The sequence below is a fragment of the Ornithodoros turicata genome, chromosome 1, assembly GCF_037126465.1.
Source record: "Ornithodoros turicata isolate Travis chromosome 1, ASM3712646v1, whole genome shotgun sequence".
Taxonomy (NCBI): domain Eukaryota; kingdom Metazoa; phylum Arthropoda; class Arachnida; order Ixodida; family Argasidae; genus Ornithodoros; species Ornithodoros turicata.
Window position 1 is genome coordinate 36337471 of NC_088201.1, and position 27270 is coordinate 36364740.

Sequence of the window (27270 nt, forward strand, 5' to 3'; positions counted from 1 at the left end):
TAACCAAGGGGACGATGATGCAGGGGGGAGTGTAAGAACGGGCTTTACTGGGTTTAACCCTAAAACACAAGTCCCTATGCATAAAGCACTGCCACAGCTACCGAGGACGCCACTGAGAGATTTCCTCAACGTCCTTCCATTCACGTGGTTCCATCCATTTCACGATTGTGCCTGTGGTTAGGCATCACTGTCACTGTAGCTGGAGTAGTGTCAACACAGCTGACCTGGAGGTAGAAAAAGTGAGGAGGGAGCTTATTATATTTGGTGCCCAGGAACAGTCCCGCACAAGAACCTGAAGGCTGGGAAGCTCTTTGATGGCTGAGCAGATGGCTACAGACATTTTTTCTAGTAACAAAGTGCATGTATTGGAACTGACAGAGTGTCACTGAGCGTTTCGTATGACCATCAAGGGGGAAAAAATTATTTGCGTGGGTCTGTGCATAAGCCTCCTATATGAAACCAAAACAAATATCAGTTCGGTTATGGTTCAGTTTACAAATTTTGCAACTGGTTTAGTTTCAGGTTTCCCCCTGTATATTTTTTTGTTGTTTTAGTCTTGAAGCTGTACGTACATACCACGTAGATACAGGGTGTTCATTTTTATCCATTAGACTTTTTATAAAAAGCTATGAAAGCTATACAGATGCAGTTTTTGCAGGTGGGTTATTTGATTTGTAATACTATATATGTAGTAGTACTTGGGTGCGGTAGATAGATTGGATTTGTTTCTGTGGGCTTCAGGCTACATAAACACTGTAGAAACACAAAATAAACACACATAAACACAAAAACACATGATACAAAGCGAGATATTGTGGAGCGAGTGAACAGAACATAGTATTATGTGCGAAAATGAAATCGCACAGTCTTCCGTGTATGGCATGATAGAATGGACGGTCAAAGTCTTATAAAGTTTCTTCACACAAGTTTCGCTGTTACATCCACAAGCGCTGCTACAAACATGGAGTGACTCTGGAGTAGAACGCGGGAACAAAATGCAAGTAAGCTATTGTAGGCTAATAGTTGGTAACATTTCCCTGAGCTTGGGGATATGTGCACAAAGGACAGACACAAACGGACAAGACATCCCTTGTGGATATCTCCCCAGACTCAGGAAAACGCTACCAACAAGCCACAAGGTGCTCTATGTTACATGGGAACGGATCACTGACACTGAGCCAGACTGAGCTAAGGGTATCATATGGACAATAAGGATCTGAAAGGATTCCCGTTCCGGTTTGGATATGGGACAGCGTCTTGTTCATGTGCTGATGATGATGCCCGTGTAGACATCGAAATGTCCAACAATGTCCAGCTGGTATATTTTATCGATACAATAACATATCCTCTGGCTTTTGGTCGTTTTGGTTCATCTCCAGCATAGAATGATCTCCAGTATCATGCAATCTGGCAGCAATGTTGGACCCTCGCTGCCTTTCCTTATTTTTTAAAGCCCGTCCGCACAAATTACATGCATGCTGGACTGCTGGACCCTCGCTACAAAGAGGCCTGTGGATCAGCGACATGGCCAAGCAGGTTAAGGCGTCCCGCTCGTTGGTGGTAGCCAACGTCGTGCTGAAGACTGGGAGGTGGTGGGTTCGAATCCTACCACCGGCTATGCCGTCTGAGATTTTCCAGGCGAATGTCGGTACAGTTCCCCCTGAAGTCTGCCCAGGACGCATACTAACCCCCACCCCTAACTCCTTTGTGCTGTCTCTCCTCATCTGCACGTCGCTAAAACACGGAACTGCTAGAGGCCACCGCGATCCCTCCATCCATCCTCGCTACAAAGAGGCCTGCTAAGGGCCACAGCGATCCTTCCATCCAAGCGGTATGCTGCGGTATAGCTGCGGACACGAGAACTGAAGGGCAAACACGAACCAATAGACGAACACTAAGTTATGCGAGAGCGGATGTACGGGTTCTATACTACATGTGATACTTCAATGTGCGGCCCTAGGAAGACCAAGGACGTGTCCACTGGAAACAGCGCTTGGTTTTGTTGCGAGCGGGCGGGACGATCCCGAAGTCTTAGCAACCAAGCACCGGTTAAGGTAATGGGCCACCAAAAACAGACAGCTGCAAAGGACGGACAGAAATGCAGGAGCAAACACATCGGGTCACACACGTTAAATTAATCATTAATCCCTCCTAACGAAAAGCGCACGACAGCAGCAACAGCGCCACAACATCTGAATCGGGCTAATGTGAAAGCTCCGGAATCCGATCTTGGATCTTCAAATATATCGGGAAACAAAGAGCATCGAGGGGTAGCAAATACAGGCATACAGGTGCACACCAGAAGCGACGAGTTAACATTTAGGTTTTCTAACCTGCCGGCACGACCGCATATTTTCGTGCTGGCCAGTGCCAGTGCTGCTTAGACCCTCGCTACAAAGAGGCCCACCAGGGGTGCCACCAGTGCCACTACAATCCATCCATCCATCAAGCTAAGTCTACACCCATCCCTCGAAACGCTGTCCGCAAAGGGATCGTTACCAAAGCGCAGCATTTTCTACAATATCGCATCCTGTGTAAATGAACGACGACTCGACTTAGCATATGGCTCTAATGGGTGACTAAACGTTCGTTATCAGAAGTTTTTATGTTGTTCGTTTTAGCAACTGTCACGCATGAGCTTTGCTGCCATACGCTACTTTTGTTGGTAATTGTTAGTGCCAAGATCATTTGTAGTTCAGGAAGTTCTCGACCATGCCGCAGTATTCTTTGTGGTCAGGTAGTGTGCTACTATAGTGCCGTTACCCCGTTACTGAATCGACTACGCGTACTGTCGTACCTCATGTGGCATCTTTCATTTGTAGGCGTGGTTGTTGAAGCATGAAGACTCGTTTTGAATGACATCATATCTTCACTAAACTGAAAGACCATCTGGCTAGACATGGCGAATCTAAGGCGTCACTTTAACTTTGGATCAAAGCCTGGACCTTTAAATCAATTCGGATCCTCACACGGACATCAGACGAATACTGAAGGAGTCGCGTTTCCTGACCACTGCTTCAGTAGATCTGCATTCATGAACGAAGTGTGCACATTTCTTGACAACTGTTCAGCATATGTGCAAGTAAGAAACCACATCTTTATTCAGAAAATGTATTGAAAATTTTAGTGTGCTAATATGTAATGATATTTCGAGATTGCTGCGAACGCAAAGTATCCAATGCTCACATGTCATTTAACGTAACGAGTTAATGACTGATGACAGTGTGCATGGTTGTGCATAAAGCACACAGTGAATTCTACATCCCTTACACATTTCCATCACTTAATGTGTCCATTGTTCATTTCATTTATTTTTATTTGTTTAGAACATACTATCAGCCCAAGGGCTACAATAGGAGTGGCAGCAGAACAATGATACAACGAAAACAGAGAGAGAAGATCAATGCAATATAATTCTACTAAAAAAATCTATCTAATGCTGACATGAAAGTGTCAACGCTAGCACAGTTTATCACAAATATGGTACGAGGGAAAAATGAATAACGGAAGCATTTGAATGGTCTATTGCGGTCAAGATAGGCAATTTTCACTTATGTTGCTGTCTCTTCTACGGCTGAAAAGGTTAAGAAATCGGACTGTTTGGTCTGACATATTCAGATCGATAATACCCCAGAGCAGGGGAACTAAAAGAGACGGACGACAAAGCACTGCTTGCCGTCAGTCCATCTGTCTTTCAGTTCCCCTGCACTGGGGTTTTATCGATTTCAATATGTTCTACGGCTACAGGTGATAAAGCCAGCTCCATCGAGACTAGGACGCATATTGACTCTCTCTCTCACCTCCCGCATATAGCATTCCCGTAGAACCTCTCCCAAAATATTTCTGACTATGCTACTGACGGGACCTACTCTGAATGCGTACTATTCTATTCTCCGTGATTATTAAATTAATAAGAGCTGCATTACCTGTGCTGGCAGTGACAACATCTGCCATGTTCTGAATCATTGTGTGGGCGTCGACAAAATACAAGCAGACCAAAATTTTGTATTCTGTCTAGAGGAGACAACCTTCAAAACAAAGCCAAGGGGAAAGGATGACTGCTCCTAAACAAAGACAACTGTTTCTCTGTATTTGAGGGAAACCCTTGAGGACGAGGAACTGATAGACACGTCAAGTTCAACATGTCCTTGACTGTTCACAGCTGTTTTGCCTGTCTGCTCGACGTCAACATGACGTTTTCATGATTTGATGAGAGTGTTCACTGCTCTCAATATGTGGCGTCTGCTATTATGGTATATCCCTGCACATTTCTTGAGAACTACATTATTCTGAATATAACATTCACAGCTGTGTATCTACAGTACTCATAAATATAATTTCAGTTGAGTTTTTAAAATTACCCGATCTGTACCAGTTCGATCTGTCCTTTGAAGAAGGTTGCAGAGCTATTTCCTGTCAGTATGGTCTTTCTAATAATTTAAAGTTTTCAAAAGAGCACGTAGAAATATGCAATAAAAATCTTCAAAGTATGCAGTAAAAACACTGAATATATGCAATGTTTTTGATTGCTTGTGGTATGAAAGAAATGCATAGAATCCATATTTGACAAAATTTGAGTACTTTATTAAAGATCACAGGGTAAAATAAGGCTGCCATCGTTCAGAAGCTCACAACAAGGAAGACTTGCACCCTAGATATAAGTCATGCAGCTGGAGGCTTAGCTGTCGGCACTGCACCGTAGCGCAGATTACAATGCGAACACTGACTGTCTTCATAGCAGTATGGTAACAGTAAAGAAAGCGGTGAAGGTGAAGTACGGCTGATCGGCCATTGCACGCACAGCAAATGCACTCCGACGAAAGGCGAAGGCATGAGCCTTATGTGCCACTATACGAACATTTGTGGGTAGTATTTCAAGCAGTGGATACGCCAGTGTGGTTGCTGAACACCACATCCCACTGAAACGTCGATAATATTCACTTCTGACCGGAATTTTCGCGAAAGGGGACCCAAAGCCCTTCCAGAAACCAGCAAAACCTTCCAGGATGAACAAGAAAATACTTACACATTGCTGCAAATGTGGCAAAATATGCATGATGTATGCAATTTCATGCAACAAATGCCACAACATGCAAAACATCCATATATATGAACCGTAGAACCCTTCAAATCAGTCCCAAACAAAGACCGAAAGGTTTTTATTTTTCATAGTCTAGATACGAAACCATATCGAGAAGAAAACATGCATTTGCATGAAAATCTGCGTCCCAGTTATCAAAATTGGTTTCTTTTTCTGGAATAACTGGTCGCCATATCAAATGCAGAAGTCCAGATATTAATTGCACAAAAAATGTTGTTTATTCTATTCCTTCCTCGTGAGGTGGTGCAAATATTGGACAAGCTTCTTGTTGCATTAGTGTTAGGATTAGGGAACCGGGGCGCAATGTCAAGGACAAATGTAGATATTCTTTTTTTTTTTTAATTTTTGTTTCTTCTGCTTTTCCGAATGTAACTCTGGCTAACCTCTATGGTCAAGGACAACCAAAATAAGAAACGGGTCTTCCAAGAAGCTGTGGCTACTGAGACCACAGAGGATATGTCGGCAAACTGTGATGTTCCTCTCGGGGGGGCACTACTGAGCTTTTATCCATACCGCTGTACCTGGGTGGCTTTGACCCAATGTCATTCATTTCATTTGCTGGTTTTGAGCTCATGTCCTGTTGTCACGCTGTGTCACTCAAACTCATTTTCCAATTCTAGTATGAATGCATATGTGCAGTAGCACTGATTATTGTAAATCAGCTATTCTCCTTACTCAGAAGCAGAAGAGAGAGAAATGAGAATACAATACAACAAGCAATGTACATTTTATTCCATGAGCATCTTTCTTCTGCCTCTTTACTGTTTATGCACAAGACCTTGCATCCTCTGTAGACTTTGCAGTACTGTGGCATGTACGTGAATACACTATAAGTTAGTGATGCTCATTCATTTGTAACATATAGAAAGTAAAATGAATCCTAGTAAAAATAAGTGCCTTAATTGCAATCCAAGCCATTCTGCAGTAGTACTGCCATTGACTGGAATGTTCCACTCAGTTCACTTGTACCTGTAAGCAACCACGAATCACTTCAAGAACACATTATTGCATGTATTTGTGATCATGTAGCTTAGCTCTGTCATCATCATTAATATTTAACTGTGGTCACAGTACAGCTTTATAGTGTGTATTACATGATATATTGCTTTTCTCCCCCATGTATGACATGTGTTGTCTGCTAAGGCCTAAGGGATATCCTGAAATAAATAAATGTAACTTTATTTTTTTATGGCCCAGGCATTGAACACCTTCTGTGGCTCTAGCAGCGCCTTGGCAAAAAGTTTGGTTCGAGTTTTCCACAACGTGTCCCTGTATCGTGAAGCCGCTGCCCTCTTTCTTGGTGCTTGGGAAGACCTTGGTAGAGTAACTGCAGCTGCCAGTGCTGCAGTTAAGACTGAAACACTGATGACACTGCAGGATGTTCTTAACAAACTGGAAGGAGAGGGAGATGATTCAGCCGCACTTACCGAATGTATACAGGTATGCTTTGTATGCAATACGCATATGATTGTGTATATTTGTGTTGATATAAATGTATTAGGCAATTGTTACATGTGTCATTGACATGGACAGCTGTACTTGATTATATTCAAGGTGCAAGATTTGAAGCACCCTACTTAGTATGCATTTTTTTCTCCTTTTGGTGGCACCAGGCTGTAGGGTGTTGCCTGGGGTCATATGTGGAATTGCAGCTACAGTTTTCCTACTCAACATGGAAGGCACTCTCCAAGCTATCCAAGAATATGCCAACAGATGGGCGAGGTGGCAAGTCTGCAGTGCCAAAGTCATCAGCTGAGCTCACAGCAACAATAAAGAAACATTTTGCTTCACTTCTGCACAAGGTTGGTGCGGGCACCAAGCAGGTATGTGAATAAACTTGATGTGTCATTCTGTTCTTAAGCAGTGCTCCTATGCGAGCTTAAATTGTAATTATTTACGTCATAGTAGAAGGCAGAAAGCTGTGGAAAGTAGAGGATTTTCTGCCACCGCAACACCTTACATTTCTTGCAGGTGGTGTGGGTTGTCCCATAGCAACCTAGCAAAACTGGCTACGAGTATGGTAATAAGGAGCCTTTAGCCAGCGAGGTTGTGCCCATAAGAAGCGGATTCGTTGAACAGTCTGAAATGGATACGTAGGATACTGACTGAGCAAACAATACAGCAGTTTAGCATAGTGCGTCTCTGGTGAAACATGATGCAGTGGAACATTGGTGAAGGAAGTCTAGAAAAATATTTTAGTACCAAGGAAAACATGTTGCCCAAAATATATACTACTCGAAACACATTATCGTACTACGCTGCACACCACTAATATGCTTTGATTCACAAGAAACCAGCCAACTTTAACGATTTTATAACACTTAGGAAGTTTGTTTAATGTCATGCACCTTCCCCTGTAGTAATACATTCTCAGGTGCACCCAATGTCCTCTCACATTTGGGGCTGTCGACGACACTTGTGCATACCTGTAGCAAAAGTGATGTGACAGTGTTGGGCTATGTCCGTTGCTGCTACTAAATTTTACAACAGCCCTTCATACGCCCATGTCACTTGATTTCGTTCTTTCTTCTAAACATCCTTGCATACTGATGGGCCATTAACACTGATTCACATTTTTGCAAACTTTCCTGCAAGACTATGTGGAAAATGTTCCTTCCCATATCACTAGTAACTCTCCTTGCATTACTGGTGGCTGATGCAGTATGAATGTGTTGCACTCTCTGATTAATACTTATATTGTGCATCCTTTAATAGCAGGGAGGACCAGTAGGGAGTTTTTCTGAAAGTCAACCAACCCAGTTTCATGTTGACTTCATGAACCAGCCTGGTGGTGCAAGCAGTATGGAGGATGTTCCTGCTCCACAAAGCAACCTACCTCCATCTCAAGGGCTTCAGTGGCATGGAGCTGCGGACAAGTCCACAGCCAAGGTTCCATCTAGTGATTCTACAATCCAGGATAGTAAGCACTTTTGCTGGAATGCGTTTGTATTTTTTTTTCCCTCTTGTCCTTCACCTCAATGGCATGTACATTTTAAATGGAATTCTATCTCACATGAAATCTATATTGCAGAAATCTTTGAAAATTCTATATATGATTGCAAGCCATCTTTGACAACACATTTGCCTCCTCAACTACCCCAAATTTTTTAAAATGAAAAATTTTGCCTTCTTGCTAAAATAACTCTGATTCCATCAATGGACTTGATTCCAAGTGAGCCCGAGATGCACACAACTACAAATAGCATACATGAGTCAGGTAGACACAGTCTAATGCTTTGCATGATTATTCCGGGGTTGTATAGCTATGAGACCTATAGTGTTTGGGACCGCTCTGAGCTGCTGCATGTGCTTTGCTTCTCTGCAAGTAAACCAGTTTTGTATAATTTTGCATGTCATTGATGCAACTACTGATATGGAAGTCTGCAAGGCATGTGAAATATATTACTTCTTAAAAATAACTGATCACTTTTATGGTATATTCACTATCAATACAACCTTATATTATTTCTCAGTTTGCTAGGCACACGATGACCTACTTTGGTAGCTCCATTGGTGGACCGGATATGCAAAATTGTTAGCTATTAAATCAATTCAAATATGTATAAATATTTATAACAGTTGAAACTTCTTGTCTACCCCTACTGTTGTCACACTGGTTTGCTCAAGTGCGAATTTCAAGTAGGTACTATGTGCCAGTGTGAGAAGTTTGTACATGAATACATTTGTACACTGCACTGAGGAAGTCGCACTGCAAACAGTATAAGATTTCTCCAGCAAGGAATAGTATTGAAACTGGTGACATTACTTCCAGCTCATCATCTGTTCTGAAGTGCTTTATCTGTTCTGGTGTGCTCCATAACACCCGCTCACAACCAAAACATATTTTTTTACAATTAAACATCGCTTTAATGTGATCAAAAGCTTTCAAACCACTTCAGTTTTTTAGGAGACGTAGTCAAGTGATTAGAATTGCTAACTTCATGTTGATCCAAGAAACTTTGTCATGTTAACGGAATGTCGAAGCAGAGCAGAAAACAAAAGCTCCAATGAAGCAATGTATTTTACTACAGTGGTGTATAGGTAAGTTACTGGATGTGAATGTGCTCAATATGGCCTTTCACAAGAATTTCGATAAATGTGACAAAGTAATCTGCAGCAACCCTGGCAGAGAAACATGGGTGCATTCAATTTGCCACAGGTCAGTTCCAGTCTTAGACAAAGCATTCAGCTACCACCAGGACAAGGCTCTTTCTTTTTCCGAGTTGTCCTCAAAAGAACAGTGTAGATTGACTGTATTATTGCAAAACTATGTTTACACCCATGGTTGCATTTCCCAGGCACTCCAAGTCTGGTTGTCTGATACAGCTAATCCGACTATCCTTGCGTTTGCTGACCAAGAGCGAGGGAGGGTCCGCTTCCTGGATGCTCGCCAATAGGAGGATGCGGAGGGCAGGCACTTCCCAAGCCTCTGCTCTCGCCTAAGAGATGGCGCATCGTAACCTTTGTTTCGCGTGTCACAAGGTTTCCGCCATGGCGCACCAATCTAACCAACTGCTTTGCCGTCCGTTAACCAGCAGCTGCCACTGTTTTGCCTGCCGCGAGGCTTCCGCCATGGCGCACCAATCTAACCAATGGCTTCGCTGTCAGTTAACCGGCGTACGCACGACTCCCGCTTGGCCTCGTTCCCATGTTGATGGACGGCAAAGCCGTTGGTTAGATTGGTGCGCCAGGGCAGAAGCCTTGCGATATGTGAAACAACGGTAATGCTGCGCCATCTCTTAGGCGAGAGCAGAGGCTTAGGAAGTGCCTGCCCTCCGCGTCCTCCTATTGCCCGGCATCCAGGAGGCGGAGCCTCCCTCGTTCTTGGTCAACAAACGCAAAGATAGTCGCTAACCCTGTTGGAAAATGGTGTCCACTAGTAATCAGACTTACTAATTGCATGAGTTGGAACAAAGTTATTGTTTGAAAAAAAAAAAAAAAAAAAATCACATTAGTACTTACCATATAGGCAACCCAATCGGTTACAAGGAAATTGGTTGTTGTTAAAGCAATAATCGTGAAGTTCTGCTGCCACTATGCTAAACTTTTGAGGGAACGGGATATGTCACAGTACATATCCTTGACTAGCTAGTAGCATCTTTGGTATTGCTGGTGTAACATTTTCTGTATTAGATTGCAAGGCTGCCACCCTCTTTTCTGTATCCCATATTTCATAGGAAATGGGATTTTCAATTGCATAAACAACCTTGCTAGCATTTGGTAAAGGTATCTGCAGCTGAAATGCAGGATCTGAAAACTTGCCACTTTCTATTGACAGAAGAGCAGACCGTGCATGTAGTGGAGTCCCCTGGTGCAGGCGAGCTTGAAGAAGTGATCAATTTGTTGTCAGCACCATCTTGTGGAGGTCCTCTTCCCAAAGGTGCCCCAATGTTTACGCCAGATAATGCCTTCCTCAATGGCATGATGGCTTCCTTGGCACCAGGCACTGCCTGGCCCCCTGAAGGAATTTCTAACACATCAAGTAGTACGCACCTCTTCAGTGGCAAACTAACATGGCCCCGTCCTACCACCGAGGGGATAGGCCTCAGGTAAACATTCATACTTGCAATAATGATGTTCATTACCTTGCTTTTAAGGGCATTGCATATATGTACTGATTTATTCCTTTCATAAATCTATGCATTCTAGTTCTTGCTTGTTATGTGTCTTGGCGCTTTCATCTCATTTATGGCTGTATCTCTGGTAGAGCCACATAATGTTTTCCTCTTTTTTTTTTTTTTTCTAGGTCAGTGCATCTAAGTTTATAAGCAGCATTTTACTGAGTTCCCAGAATGAAAAGCAGAGCAGGTGCCACACCCTTCAGTGAAGCATTAAAGGGGCACTAAAATGCAAAAACAAGTTTGCTTCAAATTGCATTACACGCTATGTTAATTTCGTACTTTTATCATAATTCAGAACTTCGATTCTATTACGAAGCTACAATCAAAATGATACTGGACTCTTTCTTGCTTAGACGCTAAGTAGAGAACGTCATTTCAGCTCGTGCATCAGTGTTTTTAGTCCATGCTGCGCATGCCACGCCATGCTGCAGTCCCGTTAAAAAACATAGTGTGCATTGTGAAGCTGACTGGCGTCGCTGTCTGAAGGACGTGAAGATAAATGTTGTCAGTGGAACATTCACGAGACCTGTTGTGGGCTACAATTCAGTGAATCGGTATTGGAAAATGCAGCAGTGCGCATCATAATGCGCACATACGGAACACTACGATGGGACCCGTACCAAAACCACATGCACACAATAGGCATGCGCGCGCTTCCCCTGCTGTCTCATTGGATGCCGCCAATCTTTGCCTCCTGGGGATCCCATTCGTTGCCGCCAAAGACTCCTCTGTTTTCGTTGCGTTTCTCTTCTAAGCGGTAGCGTTGTGTGAACTAGTTTTGTTTAAATTGCACTAATTGAAACACCGACTTTCATTTGAGAGCAAGTTGTTTTTGCGTTTTAGTGCCCCTTTAACAATCCCATTATGCTTGTATTGTATGTTCTGAGCACAAAGAAGAGAAGTGCAGGCATATGTGCAGCGTGTTGGTTTAGGCTGCTATGGTGAAGCATGCACAGAAAAACATGGATGGACAAACACAGAACACTTCTCTTGTTCGTCCGTGTTTTCTGTGAGTTCTTCACTGTTGTACCCAAGGCAGTATATACAGATCAATGCACTCACATCCATACCACTTATTTGATGTCTAGACAATGAAGGTTACTTATTTCATGACTCTGACATTGTTTTTATAAAATTAGGCAGTTATTCAATATCGTTCAACTTGGCTGATTGTATAGTTACATTCACACACTTATGTTCTTGCTTTTCTTTATGCCTTGCTTTTGTACATGAGATACGTGTGAATACCAGATGCAGCCTACAGGATTAAAGTTGTTCTGTTGGGCAGTATAGTAAATAAAAGACTAACGGGGCCGGTTGATACATGACAACAGCTAAGACAACAGCTAAGGCAACGAAGGTAACACAGAGACAGACGGAACGTCTCAAATTACTTTCGTCATCTTTGCTTTTGGCAGTATAGTACATTGTTTGCAAGCATGATTGTGATCTGCCTTTGTGCAAAATTCGTTGCAAATGCACATTTGTCTGGAAATAAGTCGATACAAAAACGCAAGCGTTGCTGGATTTATTTGCTGTCTGACTAAGAATGTGGTATAGCTCTTCCTAAGCTAAGATTTGCTTTGTAACATTCCCTACTTGTATGATCTGTTTTAGTGCATTTGGAGTGGACCCATTTCTCTGGAGAACAGTTGGACAGGTGAATCCTGACCTGCAGTCCAATTTCCCTTCTAGTCAGAGTGATAACTCATGTGGCCTGTGGTCCTCAACTGATAAGCAAGGGTAAGCTTTGTGTACTTGATGTGCTGACATTTTTGGGTTTGACTTTTACCAAAATTCTACTGGAAGGAGTGCAATGGAACTTCAAAGCTGTTTTTGTCATCTTTTGCTTTCCATCAGTACAGCATTGTTTTGCATTCATTAAAGTGAAAAATCAATGTAATCGGGTAATACCTGTAAGTTTTAAATTTGATATGGATGTAGGTGTATATACAGTCGCCGACCGTTAATTCGGACCCTAATAATTCAGACTTTCCAATAGTTCAGACAAAATCTTGGACTCAATCAATAGCCCCCATAGGACCAATGCATTTCAGCTTCCAATAATTCGGACTGTTTTCGGGGCCACGGCTCGATAATTCAGACGTATTTTGGCCGACTTTCCCTACTTTTTGTGAAAATCCACGCTCCTAAATTCAAAATTGGAACCTCGAGCTTCCGACTCCCGCTCGCCGCCGGGGTGCCCCTCCAGTAGCTCCCTCGGAGCGCCGCCTGCGGGGAGGAGAAGCGCGCGCCCGCGCGAAGTTCGCGTTCATGTGATCGACGTTGCTATTTAGGCGCGCACTTCGGATGCGACAATCGAAACTGTGGAAATGTCGTCGTCTCCGTCAACTGACAGTGATGACAATGCGATCAGTGGCATTTTGGATATCAGCGATTTGGACGGCACACCGTCGGAGACTCGGGGGGGGGGGGGGGGGGGGGGGTAACGTGGAACCAGCTGCCATAGCAAGCATGAACTCCGAACCGTCAACCGCGGCTCGGGAATGGCGATTCCCGCTTCCATATCGTTTGACGATTACGCTGAGGTGGACCGGTGCACAGAATTTTGCACTGAATTCACCGATGATGAGATCGTCGCCGAAGTTCTGAACCTGCCTGCGGATGGATCGGATGACGACGAGAACGTCGGCGAACCTCCGTCTACTGCGCAGATCCTCGCGGCCATCGATACGCTCGGACGAGTTTGTTCCGACGGTGTGATATTATCAGAAATGTAGCGTGACGTTCTGTCTTGTGCGTGCGCTGCTAGGCAGACGCGTATCGACACTTTCTTCCGTCCCGTGTAAATTTTTTGTAATAAACGCCAGTGTGAGAGTGGATTTTTATGATTAACTACTAATTCGGACTGCTTGATAATTCGGACAAATCCTGTGACCATTAGAAGTCCGAATTAACAGTCGGCGACTGTATATCCTTTGTGTCAAACTGCTACTGATGAAACTTGTAGCATCATTGGTAAGCTGCGCATTGGCTCAATTTATAACTTTTCTCTAAAGGGATATTCCCAGGCCGTTCACAGATAGCCGTGGTATGATCAGTCATTGATATCAAGAAAAAGAAACACACATGCTTGGTTTTACTTTCAATGCATTTTGGTTGGTAAGGGTTGTGATTTGATGGCAGTCGGAGCAGGTTAGGACATCGTTGCAGCAGTTTAGACACTGCCAAACAGAAACAGTGGGATAACACTAGACCAACCTACATTGCTAATACGTACAAGCTGAGCCATTTGACTGTGCCATAAATGCAGACGTTTATATTGAGCAAAGTGGACCTCATGATGACACACTTTGTTTTGTACTTGATTGTAGTCACATATGTCAGTGCTATTGGTGGTTGGTCATATGTCTCTGCCTTTGCAAATGTATCATCTTGATTCATTGATGTTCCTTATAGATACTTAGTGGATCAAGTCATCCCTTGTGAACCCCTGAGCAGATGGTTGTACAACCCTGTTGTACTGCTTTTCACACTGAGATTGAATTTATGCTATGACTCATGCAGTATTGATATGGCCCATGCATATCTCTGTACTATATTGTAGTTTCCCTGTAGATGTTTATTGTTGCATTTATGTGTTGGTATATTGTGAATATACACCATGAATCCATGTGGAGCATGGCATCGCGGTGCTTATATTGGATACCTGCATGAACTCCTGTTTGTGTAAGAACTCTGTGTATTGCTAAATGAAGTTATGGAAAACTCCAGGCTGGATTTTTATACTTGCAAAAGTCAAAATCAGCCAAACCTAATTGCTATAGAAAACAGAAAAGAAGAGTACAAATGACCCTTATTTCATGTTTGCAGTTGGAGTAGCATATTAAGTGGGGAGAATGGAAGCTCGAGTGATGAGACATCTTCGAACAATGGGCAAGACACAGATTCTTTCCTTATGGGTCTGAATCTCGCTGGTAGAGATTTAGTAGCTTCTGTAAGGCAAAGGTAATAGTCTCTCCTTCTTTCTTTAAACAGCACAAACAAAAAAAAAAAAAAAAAAAAAAGAGAGAGAGAGAAAAGGTTCGTGCAGTGCTTCAACGTCTCAGGTTGTCTGCTTTCTCTTCAAAGTATGAGGAGTAGTTGAAGTGTGTCACATTTATGTGAAGGGTTTGGAATCACAAAGTGTCATGCCACACCAGAAAGGTCCAAGAAGGAACAGGTTACAGGGAAACTCACAGAAGCTCAGTGTGTGTGATATAGAATCTTAGTCCGCTCTACTAATTTTCAGCCAAGAGACTTAGCTGGACAAAATGTTCAAAACTTCCTGGGAAGCATATTTGAACAGACATCTAAACTTTTTTCAGTTTTCGAGCTGCTCACTCTGTGGCTCTAGCCTTTTGTGGTAAACAGATGCAAACAGATGTGTTATTTAAGTTGAGCTTTGGTGATCTGATCCCAGATAACGATATCAGATGATACGATTTTATGATTACGATTGCAGTTTACCAGTGCTTCCCAAACTCTGCTACCCCGTGAGTGCCCGTGACCCACCAAAATATAAAATATAGTGTTGCGACCCCCCCTCTCATGATGCCATAAGCTTTTCGATTTGCAAGTGGCGTACAACAAAATGGCTTTATTGCTTCACGTGATACTAGGTTGCAGTGGCTACAAGTCCAAAGCACTGTTGTGACTGAGCGTCAGGAGGTACGTGGTACTCTCTTCAGTTAATGAGTGACTTTTATCACTGACTATCATATTGTACCAGCTGAAAGATCGCTTGGCATCTACAGAGTTGATTGGCACTGACAGGTAACTAACAGCTATAGATGTCAAAGTGGGGGCGAGTGTCGTCATTCCACTCCAGAAGTTTATGATGTCAAAAGGGTGATCTGGTGCATCAGCTTGCTTCGACACACAGGGGGCCATGTGACGATCAGTACCCTTGAATTCCTTTGCTGTCTTTACGTACAGCAGCCATTTTGCAGGAAGGTTTTTGGCCTCTCTTCTGAGTGCTGGAATGTTCTCATAGTTGCACAATTCACACAATAGGGTCTTAAGGCGGTGCATCCTAGCCGGCACTTCGTCGTCTACAGTCGAGGGATGGCGCAGCGAGCGAAATGGTTTGCGCAGTCACCGCTTCAAAACATTTTGGCGCTTGCTTTGCTGCGTCTTCTTTTTGTGTTATTTTTGTTTTCTCTTGGCGCGCGACGGGTCAAGCGAAATCTTGTGCAAACATATGACCGCTCGTGCTCACCCATGCCAAGTCCAATGCTGTAAACACGCATATCGCGCTCAGCCAGACGGAACAATTAGTGGCGCGGCTTTTGAATGCGCACAGGCTGTCCAGCTGTCTCCTGAACTTCTTTGTTGATCTGTTGCTGTTCTGTGCTGTGCTGTTGTCGGGTGAAGCGCTAGTCACCAGTCGCTTCGTGTGATTTCTGCAATGCTTGGGCATATAATAAACGAAATCTCTCGAAACACAAAAAACCTAAGTTGGAGAGGACGCGGTTGAAACAAGTTTGTGTCGACATGTTATAGCCTACCGACATTACTCGGAAATTGCGAAACGAAACCGCAACCTGTTTTCTTTATTTCTGGGCTTACAAATTTCAGACCACGTTGTGGTGGTGCAAAGCGCTTCATTTACTTACCCAGTCAACGGAAATGAAATAAAACTGCAAAGAGGCTGCATAGCATTTCCCATATCATTGGACATCAGTGGAGGAGGAGGATAAAGGCAAAAGAGAAGAAGAAAAGGGAAGAAAAGCAGAGTAGAGGAGAAAAATGTGTGTGCGTGGACCATACAGCTGCTTGGAATGTAAAGTGCGAATGGAGGTTTCCAGTTTGGTCGAGTATATAATTCCGGTCTGTTGTGCTCATCCTGGTCGTCACTAACCACGGCCCCAGACTTCGCCCATGTACAGATCAGCAAGCCGTGAACTGGGTCTTTGATGTCCCATTCCGCTGCAGATGACTTTCAGCTCGTGGATCTCGGAGTGAGAGCATTTTATAACAAATTGTCATTGTGAGTGTCACTTGCCTATCCGCGCAGGAACTTCCAGAAATCCACTCAAGCTTTCTTTCTCGTCCTCGTCGAGGCTGCCGACATCACATGAGCTTGTCTCGATTAGCAAATGGCACACGGTGCACTGATTACAATTCTTCTGGCTTATCGTACTTCCTTCTGTAATCGGGAGCCCTAATTCGCATGCTTCGAGGATAGCGAGGGTCAACAGGCTCTGGCAGGAGGTAGTCGTTATAAATTCGCGCAAGGTACACCACCCTTTTCTCGTTCCGAAAGGTGTCGTCCAGTACCTACCACGAAGAGGCAGTACTGCCGGTTGGTTATACGTGGAGTTTGCCGTGTATCTGGTACCAGTAGACATGCGCGTACTTCCACAGACCGCACTTCCTCAGTTCCGGTACGTGACTCTGTCCTGTACGCTTGCTACCGTCCACCAGTTGGTCCTGATATTTCGCGAATGTTCCGGTCACCATACACGGCATGCTTAGTGCGGCACATAACTGATCATCGGCTCAATATGCCGTTCCACTAGAGAGGACTCCCAAGACTACAGCGGTGTTCACGTCCATATGATCTTGTCCGATGCTTGGTGGAACCTCAGTGTCAGCCACACCCTTTAGTGTACACATTTTTCACTGCAGTGTTAGTTCACTGCGCAGTCCTCTTCTGCGTTCAGAAACCACTTCGCAAGTGCACAACTGAATGGGTGATAGATTCCGAGCGCCTTGAAGCTACTGATCCGCATGTGAGCATCCAGGTGTTGTAATCTTTGCTTCATCGTGCGAGCAACTACACATGTGTAACTCCCTTTCTCTCTCTCACATGTATAACTTTCTGAGGTACCACTAAAGTATTACTGGCATCATATGCTCACGTTCATCAGTGTCCGCCCTGACGCCCTCATTGTGTAACGGTGTGAGGAAGACGGCACTGTGGGTTTGCCGTGCCGCCGGTTTTTGACGCTTCTGCCATCCCAGTGCTCGCTCATGACGTCGTAACGCTGATATTCATTTCCCAATCTGAGGGAGCCAACATTTCTATCCATTTATTTACCGTACTTCGACCTGGGCCCCAAGTGCTCCGATTCCATTTCAGCTTCCATTCTGATTCAACTTCGATCCTGAATAACTTTTCTCAGGGCCCAGAAGAAGAACAGTCTCTGTTCGAAATATCGGCGGCTTCTGTCCTGAGGCAACTCCCTTCCTTTTCTCAACCGAAGCATATTTCCACACTTGCCCATCAAATTGTCCGCTGTACCTTATTGTACACTAAACGATATGGACGTGTCTGAAATCTGCCCCAACCAGCTCCATCCGCCGCCCGAAATTCCAAATGCTTAGAGTCTAGGGTACTTGATCCGCGCTCCTAACCACGTCATGGGACGAGGGGATACCCAGTGCAGTTCAAATAACTAATGTAAAGTTGTCCCATGAAACAATAGACCCCCCTTCCCGTTGACACCCCACTGGATGAGTGCTAAAAGCGCTGCCAGGTTTCCGGCATCCAGTGTAAAAGAAAAGATTTCACTGTATAACCTATCCAGCGCCACTATTTTTTTTACAAGCATGATCCTTCCACATTTCTGTGGCTGCGACTGGGAATTCCAAGACAAATAAGTTTCATCTACTGTTCCCCGAGAAAATGAGAAACGTTGAACAAACAATAAACAAAATTTGGAGTTGGGCTACGCTGCCCGTGCTCGTGCTCCCGCGTCATGGTCAACGTCGGCCTCGTCGTCTTCCGGCCACGTGCAGCGGTATATCATTTCCAGCGGTCAAATTGTCATTGCTTGTGACGACACACTCGATGATAGATGGCAGCACTGCGCTTCCCATTCTGAAGGGACGTACTCGACGGATGACCATACCTGACAAAAACTCGTGTGTCGAGTCAACGGCATAACATAGATGAAATCTTTTTGTTGGTATTGGTTCTTGATATGTTTTTCTAGTGCGTGATCGAGCCAGATTTTCGATTTTGGGCGTCTCTATTTTGTAAGCGAGCGGAATCTCGAAATATAGCTTTTCCCAAACCTTTCGACGACGATATAAAAATTTCTGAGTCTAAAACGCAAAATCTGCTTCGATCATGCACTAGATCTAAGCATCCTCTTCCATTTAAAAGCAGTTGCACGGAGATCAACCAAATTTTCGCGGCGCTACGAGAGTTGAAAAATGTATGGGGATTCCCATAGAGCGTCGGTGGTGATGCACCGCCTTAAGCTGGAGGGGGTCTAGGCTCCTCATGCTTTTAAAACATTTCCAGCTGCCATTGTCCTCAAGAAATCCCTTTGTTTTGTGAGCTGCCACAAGCATGCCTTTTTGAATTTTCTTCCCTACATCGAAAGCTTCCAGGTCTTGTGCACCTTCATGCTTCAAAAGGGTTCCATAATCCTCCAGTGATGCTGCTTTCAAGTAGCCCCAAAGGGCAAATAAGGCATTGAAGAGTTTGTGTGAGGCCACCTGCTGGCTTTCAGCTGCTCTAACAGGTTGGCCACCTTTTTGCCAAACACTGCAATGCAGCAAAGAGTGTATTTCAGCTCTGTGTGGGCCTCGCTCATTATAGAAATTAGGTTATCTGCACCAGGTGCATCATCATACCTTTCTTGCACTCATTCCAGAAGAGAGGGATAATGCTCAAAAGTATTTTGAGTGCAGCTCTGCAGCCTCTATCCAGGAATTTCCCATGGTTTTTATGGGAGCTGGTGGTGCTGTTGGATCCGCAACACCACATGATTCCAGATAGGCATTCAAAAGTGCGCGTTTTCCACTCAACAAATGAAAACCTTTCTTCATTTCCTCGACGAACATGTCGAAGAGGGGAAATGATTTATGCATTGTGGCTCCAATCAGGTTGACATTATGCGCGACGCTGATCACGTGATCCGCATTGCCGCACAGTGGACTGACGCGCTCTCGAAAGCGATTCTTCATGTATGGCGCGCTGTTGGTAATGAAAGCCATGACATCCTAAAACTCAGCACCGTACGTTGTGAGCATCTTCAAAACAATTTTGCCGATTACTGCAGCGTTTACCTCACTTGCAAAAGTCACATCAGTTAGCACTGGCTTTAGAGAACCATTTGTTGTAGTCAGCCTTGACAAAAAGAACGTTCACAACAGACTTTGTTCTGTCATCGGTCATTTCATTGACAGAAACTGTGGCGCCTTTGCACATGTCATTCAGGGCAGACTGGTATATTTCAAACAGTTCTGGAATCCTGTTCCGCAGGCCATCCGACTTTGGTACCGATCCACAGTTGACAATGCGCCAGGGATGGTCATAAATACATTTTTTGAGTATTTAAATATAAATACAAAATACTTTGTTGACAGGGGTATTTAAATACTCGTCATAAATAGTTTTCAACATGAGTATTTAAATACAAAATATAAATACTGTATTTAAATACCGTAACTACTACCATAAATACTGTGAGGAAGATGTCATCTGGAATCATAGAAATAATTATGATCATAAGGACAAATCAGCAAGAAAGAATAGCATTTACTTGTTAGATTATCATGGCGATTTTAATATTAGAAATTTATCGAAGACTCGGCTTCTTTTAGGCATCTTCTGTTCGGCCGTACAATCAGATTCGCAAAGGAGAACAGCATCTCCACAGGTGCCGATGAACAAATGCTTGTATTAAATTTGACGAAGATGCTTCGTAGAACAATGCAATCTGGTAGTCACGACCGTTGTCCGCAACAGCAGTGAAAAACTCGCCATCTAAAATGGTTTGTCGCATGCGCATGCTAGCGCACACCCGGCATAATTGCGCCCCAAACTCGCCCTTCTTCCCGAAAGGTCAAATGCAGGGCAACTTTAAGATATGAGTCAGTATATTCTGTATTTAAGAGTATTTATAAAGTATTTACAAGAATAAATACCCGAAAATTGGTATTTAAATATAATTATAAATACATTTTTCAAGTCTGTATTTAAATACAAAATATAAATACATGTATTTATATTTTAAATAGTATTTTAATTACAATGTATTTAAATACTGCCCATCCCTGCAATGCGCCCCTTCAAAAAGTTTCTTATTTGCGGGTGGTCAGCCTTTTTGACTGGTATACAGTGTATTAGCTAATTTTACACACATAAAGCTACTCCAGCACTAGAACTTCTCTAGCTTCCTTGACTGCCAGAACAGTGCCTAAAGTTTGCGGCCTGGACCGCTTTTCTTGTCCCGATCCAGACTTTCCCAGATCCAGACTTTTCTTTCGCCTTCTCGATGTTCTTGCAGAGGCTGTTGCTCTTTATATGATAGTCTATGATGGATTTACGTTGGTGATCGATTGTCTTCGCACAGTAGCGGCAGAAGAGTAGTCCACCGTCTTCATAGAAGCCTTCGGAGCCATATTCGTGCACTCTGTTTTGCCCCTTGTTTCCTTGCACACCTTCTTACGATAAGCGTGCTAGATGTCACCGATCGGAGTGAACTGAAAGCCAAAAGTAATGTGGATAATGCATGCGTGAGCCCAACAATGTTGCCAACATGAGAGGTGTGGGGGAAGCATGCTTCCCATGTCTCTACGTCTCCTTGCACTCCTCGCAGCTCAGCACGTCCTTACCACCCTTCAGCAGAGCCGGCCCGAGGCAAATATCCGCCTGGGGCAGGACAGGTGTGAAGCATAAGTATGAGCGGAAGCATATCTGTGTAGCAGTGTTCTCGCTGCCGCCGGTACCAAAATGTACGGTGCGCCTTCGCCAACAGAATAGCCTTCGGAGCACACCTCTACCCCCTGCTGAACCTGTCGCGACTCCCCTGGGGGTCGTGACCCACAGTTTGGGAAGCAATGCAGATACGATTTTTTAAGTTTTTTTTTTCTTTTCTGAATCTGTGTTGGGGGTTCACATAGAAACTGTGTGACGTCGTACTCGCATGATATGATTTGCAAGACTCCTCACACCCAGACTATGGGATCAGGAAAGACAGTGATGTGAGGAACAGTACGCAACACTTACGCACAACACAATATGCAGTGTGCACAAAAGCTGCATGTCCTAGGTGTTGAATGACCTGAATCTGCAGGGTGTCACAAATAAAATAACTACACAACTAAAACTAGGCTCTTGCTGTTCATGGGCACTTAAATAGATACTGAAAAAATGCAGTCAGTATGTAGAATGAATGAGGTGTAAAGAACAGTTATGAATGATTAGGGTGTCAGTGTCCTTGAGCCAGATTTGGATGTTAGTGGTAGTGCAAGTTTGGATGACAAAATTTCCTGGTGTTGCTGCAGAAAAGGCATTGAATGGGGCTTCATGTGTGTTAAAATCGTTTTCAACTTCTGGTAGGAGGCACAGTAGCAGTGATGGACCACCAGAGGGCATTTATGATGCACTGGATGTATGCTCTGACCCCAACAGTGGCTGGGTAATTATCATCATTATTTTTGGTTTGCGTATTTCCAGGATCATGTCAATGACCATGGTACTGTGGCTTTCAAAAAGCCTTCAAAGGTTAGACCTAAATGTGCTATGGCTTTTATATGGTCTGGAATCTACCACCACTATTATAACATTGAGAACATAGTACTGTGCAGGTTCCCTGGTTCTAGACATAACATTTACTTGGCGACTTGATATTTATATTATATAAATATATATATATATGTATATTTTCTCTGCGTGCAGCCATAGAAGCCATCTTAATCTGTAATTTTGAATTTCAAACACGTCGAGTGTCATCTACTTGTTTCTTTAATGGCTTTTTTCCCCTCATTATGTATATATATATGTATGTATTTATATATATATTTTTTTTTTCTTGTATACTTCACTGGCTTTGCACTGGGCTTTCAGTGAGTTAATTATCTCACCCTGACGGGAGGAATCACGTGTTACGTGACCTTCTGACGCCATCCACTCAAACGTTGCCTGCCTGCGTACTGTTGATGAGGCCCAACAAGGCCGAAACAGCTGTCCAGTACTGGCATGGCGACGTTTGAGTTACAAACATATGCTATACGTGCAGCCAAAGAGCTCCGGCTATTTTTTTCCTTATATATATATATTCTTCTGTGGCTGCATGCAGAGAAACAGATATTCATGGAACGATGCGACAGCACCAGAGGACATGTGTTTCGCCGTGTTTGCGGCTCGTCAGCTCTGGGTAGCTGCGCATCGTTCGGAATTGGCAAACCGGGAGTCACTCAGCGAGCGATATACACCTGGGAGGGTGACTGAGCACTACTGAGCAGCTACACTAACAGCTGACTGAGCAGCTGAGATGAAATGAAAAATGAAACACAGACTACGAAGGTACGGGAAGTAAGAAAAAAACAAAAACACAGCACGTGACACAGCTCGTAATATAATTATAGTATAACCATGGTCCTTCAATACTCTTTCTGGTCAGGAAACTCTGCTGGAATACAATAGACTAGGTCACTTAGGGACAATTGCTCCCGCTTGGGGCGATCGCGTCGTTCGGGGGGAGACACCCTCGTGGAGCAGACGACGTATCCGCAGCACTGCGTGTTTTCAGGGAATATTTGATGAGCTACTTTTTCAAGTTCATTTCGTGTTCATAGCAGAAATAAATAATTCTTGAAACGATTCATGATTTTAGATGGCACATTTCAGTTCAGTGAACGTAAATTTGCAGATTTGCCGCGTATATTGCAACTTTCGTTGTTGTCTTTCTTTGACACTAAAAATTTTACTTTTGCTCTCACTCGGGGCTCTCAATGATGGTCGAGAAACATATTATTGCATTTTGTTGCGCAATCACTCAATCCAGTGATATATTGTAAGCTAATGACTCTTTCCGTAGCTATTGCGTGAGGGCGAAACTTTCCAAATGCGTTTTTTTCTGGTTTTCCTCGTAGCAGTTTGTTGTAACTTGAACAGAGATAAAATTACGAGGTGATTCTATTTCAGCGCAGACAGATAAGGTTTGGTGTTTTGGTGCTTTATGGCACAAGATGCAGACAGATAAGACTACCGAGGACGTACGTATAGAAATCTTGTATTTTAATCATCTAAAATGATCTCTGGCGGTATGAGAGCCGAGGGATACACATGCTATAAATCGTATGGCTCGATTGTTTTCGGCTAGGAAGTAGCTTATATTGTTTTTTGATGTGGTGCAGTGGCCATGCACAAGGTTTAACGTATCATAGAGAGCAATTTTTACACATTTTGGGAAGAGATGATGGGAAAACTTGTTGTGCTCGAGAGATCACAACAAGACCAGCAGGTACAATGATTGGTGCCTCCTGAATGTAGTTTGGACGAATACTCTGTACGGAGGAAACGATATGTTCCTTTGCCGATTCCAACAGGATTCAAGACTGGTTATTAAATTAACACGATAGAATTTCCTCTTGCTGAACTGTGGCCTGATAGCGCTTTCCAACTATAGAATTTGGCTGACAAGATTCAGATGTCAAATTCAACGGATACACTATCTATCTTCGCGCTGTAGATAGCCTCGGCATATGAGTCAGATCAGTTCCAAGACATTTCACTCAACAAACTATCTAAAATGGTAGAATGGAGTTTTAGTTGGGAGGTCAGAAGGAAATTTTGGGATTGCCCAATTCAAAACTACGTTTACAAGAACAACACGGTGGTATCTGGTAACAAAAAATAATACTACAAATAAAATAAAATAAATAAATAAAAATGAAAAGAGATAAACAGGGGGATGGAGACAAAATCTCTTGTGTTAGCATTTCTTTTCAAATTCAGGATGAAGACAAGGAACCTGCATATTTTTAGCACTATACACGGCCATGAATGGGCTCTAGAGTCTGTAGTTTATGGTCCACAGAAGCTTTTGACGCATTGCAGAAAGAAAAAAAGAGAGAGAGAAATGAGTAGATAAAACGAGAAAAACATCACCCCTCCCTCTGCCTGCTTCCGGTGCAGCAAAAACTAAGAGGTATGAGAGGACTTCGTTTACTAAGCCGACTTGGCAGTACATCTTTCCCCCTAAGTTGTACCCTAAGACATGTTATTGTATAAATATCATGTTGAATGATATATATTTGAAAGTTTTACGGTTCTTAGTGTTTGATGGCTACACATGTCACACAGTGATCAACTTGAAGGAGCTCAACAAACCACGCTCATCGCAGTACATCTACGATAAGGCTATTAGCGAATGTTTTCTGTCTATTCCCGTAGACCAAGTCATCTCTTTGTTTTAGACAAAGAAAAAATACTTTCATTCAGTCCTCGTCAAGTTAGGGCTCCCCTTCCATGAAGAACATATAGCCATCACGAAATGCTGCACGTTCGAATCAGGCGAAGTCTCCTTTATATGTGTAGATCATTCTTGCATACGAATGGAGTGCAAAGATTGCAGTAAACTTCAAGGATATTTAAAAAAGAACCTCTGCTTACACACTCAAAATGCAAGGACAAAGAAAGAAAAAGTGTACACTTCCAAACACCCATAGAAACACTCTGCAAGCCATACGCGCAGGCACTGGCGGACACGAAAGTCTCCCTCTGAACGATCGACCCCTCGACCGCTGAAATAAGTTCTTGCGCGAGTTTCCTGACCAGAAAGAGTATTGAGTGACTGTGATATAACTAATAATTATAATATATAAATATAACACAGCAATATAATTATAATTATAAATATTGATTTCATTTATTTATTTAGTACCCTATATCACAAGTGGCAAATAGGATCTCATAGCATGTTTATTAGGCTTTTGATTTTCATTTATGAAATACTTCTCATGCAAGTCCTGCACCTTCGTCACATTATCATTATGAAGATGGCGGCGTTAGCATTTTAATCGGCATGATGTACGCAAAACCATGACGAAACAAGCTTGAGCATGGGCACCATGAAAAACGTGAACATACGTGCATGTTTGTGTAATTCATGTTGCCCATGTTCAGGCTTGTTTCGTCATGGGTTTCGTTCACCAGCTGGCCTGCATTTTCGCTATCAATCACGAACGTAAAGCCTCCAGCTCCATGATTTATATCTGTGGCGCAAGTATTCCTTGTTGTGTGCTGCACAACGAAGGTGGCTCTATTTTACCATGTTATCCCCAATAAAATACTCACTTTTTAAAAAGAATAGGCATTTGGTGCATTACTTCCGTACCAAGAACAATGAAAAACATTGCATATATTGAGGATTTTTATTGCATATTTCGAAGAGTTTAAGTGCATAGTTGCATGCATGTTTCGGGAGTTTTTGGTGCGTATTTATCCACGCCCTAGTCATCGCATTCCTAGGGGAAGGAAAAAAAAACAAAAAAAAACAGACTGCTAATTTTCTAAATTGGTTTTACAGTTTACCATGGGGTGATCATTATGCATGAAATTTTTAGGTTTCATTCTCAAAGAGTAATGTGAAATGTGATGCATGTTATTTTTTCAGCCTGAGGTTCGTGCAGTCAAGACGTCGACGTGGCCACTAAAGCAGTCTGGTACTGCAGACACAAATCCTGCCACTGCACATTCCTCACGCACTGCTGGCATGAGCACCTCTGGGAATAATTATTTCCTTTTTGGTCATGGGTCATGATGACATCTGTAGTAGGATCTTTTTATTCTCTTCACTTGCAATAACAGTTCTTGGCTGTGCCACTGTGGTTGCAGTCATCATTTGCACTGCAAGCACACTGCAGTTGCAGTGTGGTTGCGCTAATTTGGAAATCCGCTGCTCATACATGCAGCTCTGTCTCGTTAAGGTCATGCCATATTCGTTGGCTACAGGAACTGCCAGGGGATTATGCAGGACCACACACTGAGTGTGCAGTGCATACCAGTACTCCCACATGTTGTAGCTTGCACGCCCTAGAGTGGGTGTCCTTGTCTCATAGGGGCAGCTTTTTCTTTTTTCTTTCGGCATTTATTTTGAGATTTAGAAATTTTAGACCTCACCTGAGGGGTTATGCATGAAAACATCTGGCACTTGAGGTCCACTTCATGGCTTATGATGACTTTTTTTTTTCTGTGTTTGAGTAGTCTGTTGTCTCACTTGCACACTTGCAAGCAATCATTTTTTAAATCTCCTCCGATGCACATAACATCAATGAATTAATGACAGCATTTGACCAAGTAAGCCTGAGTGGGGGCACATATTGTCAAGATCCCCCGAAAATATTGACTAAACAATACAGCTGGGAAGAAATGGTCTTTGATTTGACAAATATTTAATCCTCATCAGTGCAGCAGCATGGAAAATGTTACCAAGCAGCACTGGCCATGACCCCATATAAAACTATTGACGTAGAGATATACTTAGTCCTTTTCAGGTTAAATGCCTTTCCCAGATTTTTTTTCTTTGGGGGGGGGGGGGGGGGGGGGGGGGGGTAATCAAGTGCTATTTTTAAATCTGAGATTCAGGGGTGAAACTGGGTGCTATTGATACATTTGACTATTGTCAGGTTATTTTGTTTCTTTCTGTCTAGCAAGTGGCCTGCAGCTAAGGCTGTACATAGTGGTCAAACATGCATTCCTCGCGAATTATACTCACAAGCACAACATGTTGTAACGTTCAATGTGCTTAGCATAGTTTATTGTTGCACTAAAATAATATTTAGATCAGACATGCGCAC

The 27270-nt window shown here is 43.2% G+C and overlaps 1 protein-coding gene across 5 annotated transcripts; it reads left to right on the forward strand.

Moving 5' to 3' along the window:
- Positions 1-2420: 2420 nt before the first annotated feature.
- Positions 2421-26296, forward strand: LOC135378008 (uncharacterized). Of its 5 annotated transcripts, none has more exons than XM_064610806.1 (10): positions 2421-2585; positions 2823-3082; positions 6299-6541; positions 6715-6924; positions 7817-8021; positions 10380-10650; positions 12340-12465; positions 14557-14691; positions 22028-22106; positions 26088-26296. In XM_064610806.1, the coding sequence occupies exons 2-10, from the start codon at positions 2900-2902 to the stop codon at positions 26232-26234; spliced, it is 1599 nt and encodes a 532-aa protein (XP_064466876.1). In that variant the 5' UTR covers positions 2421-2585; positions 2823-2899; the 3' UTR covers positions 26235-26296. The 5 variants fall into 5 exon arrangements, with proteins under 5 accessions (XP_064466876.1, XP_064466879.1, XP_064466877.1 ...); XM_064610809.1 differs by having other exon boundaries at positions 7820-8021; XM_064610807.1 differs by having other exon boundaries at positions 2421-2575.
- Positions 26297-27270: the final 974 nt, after the last annotated feature.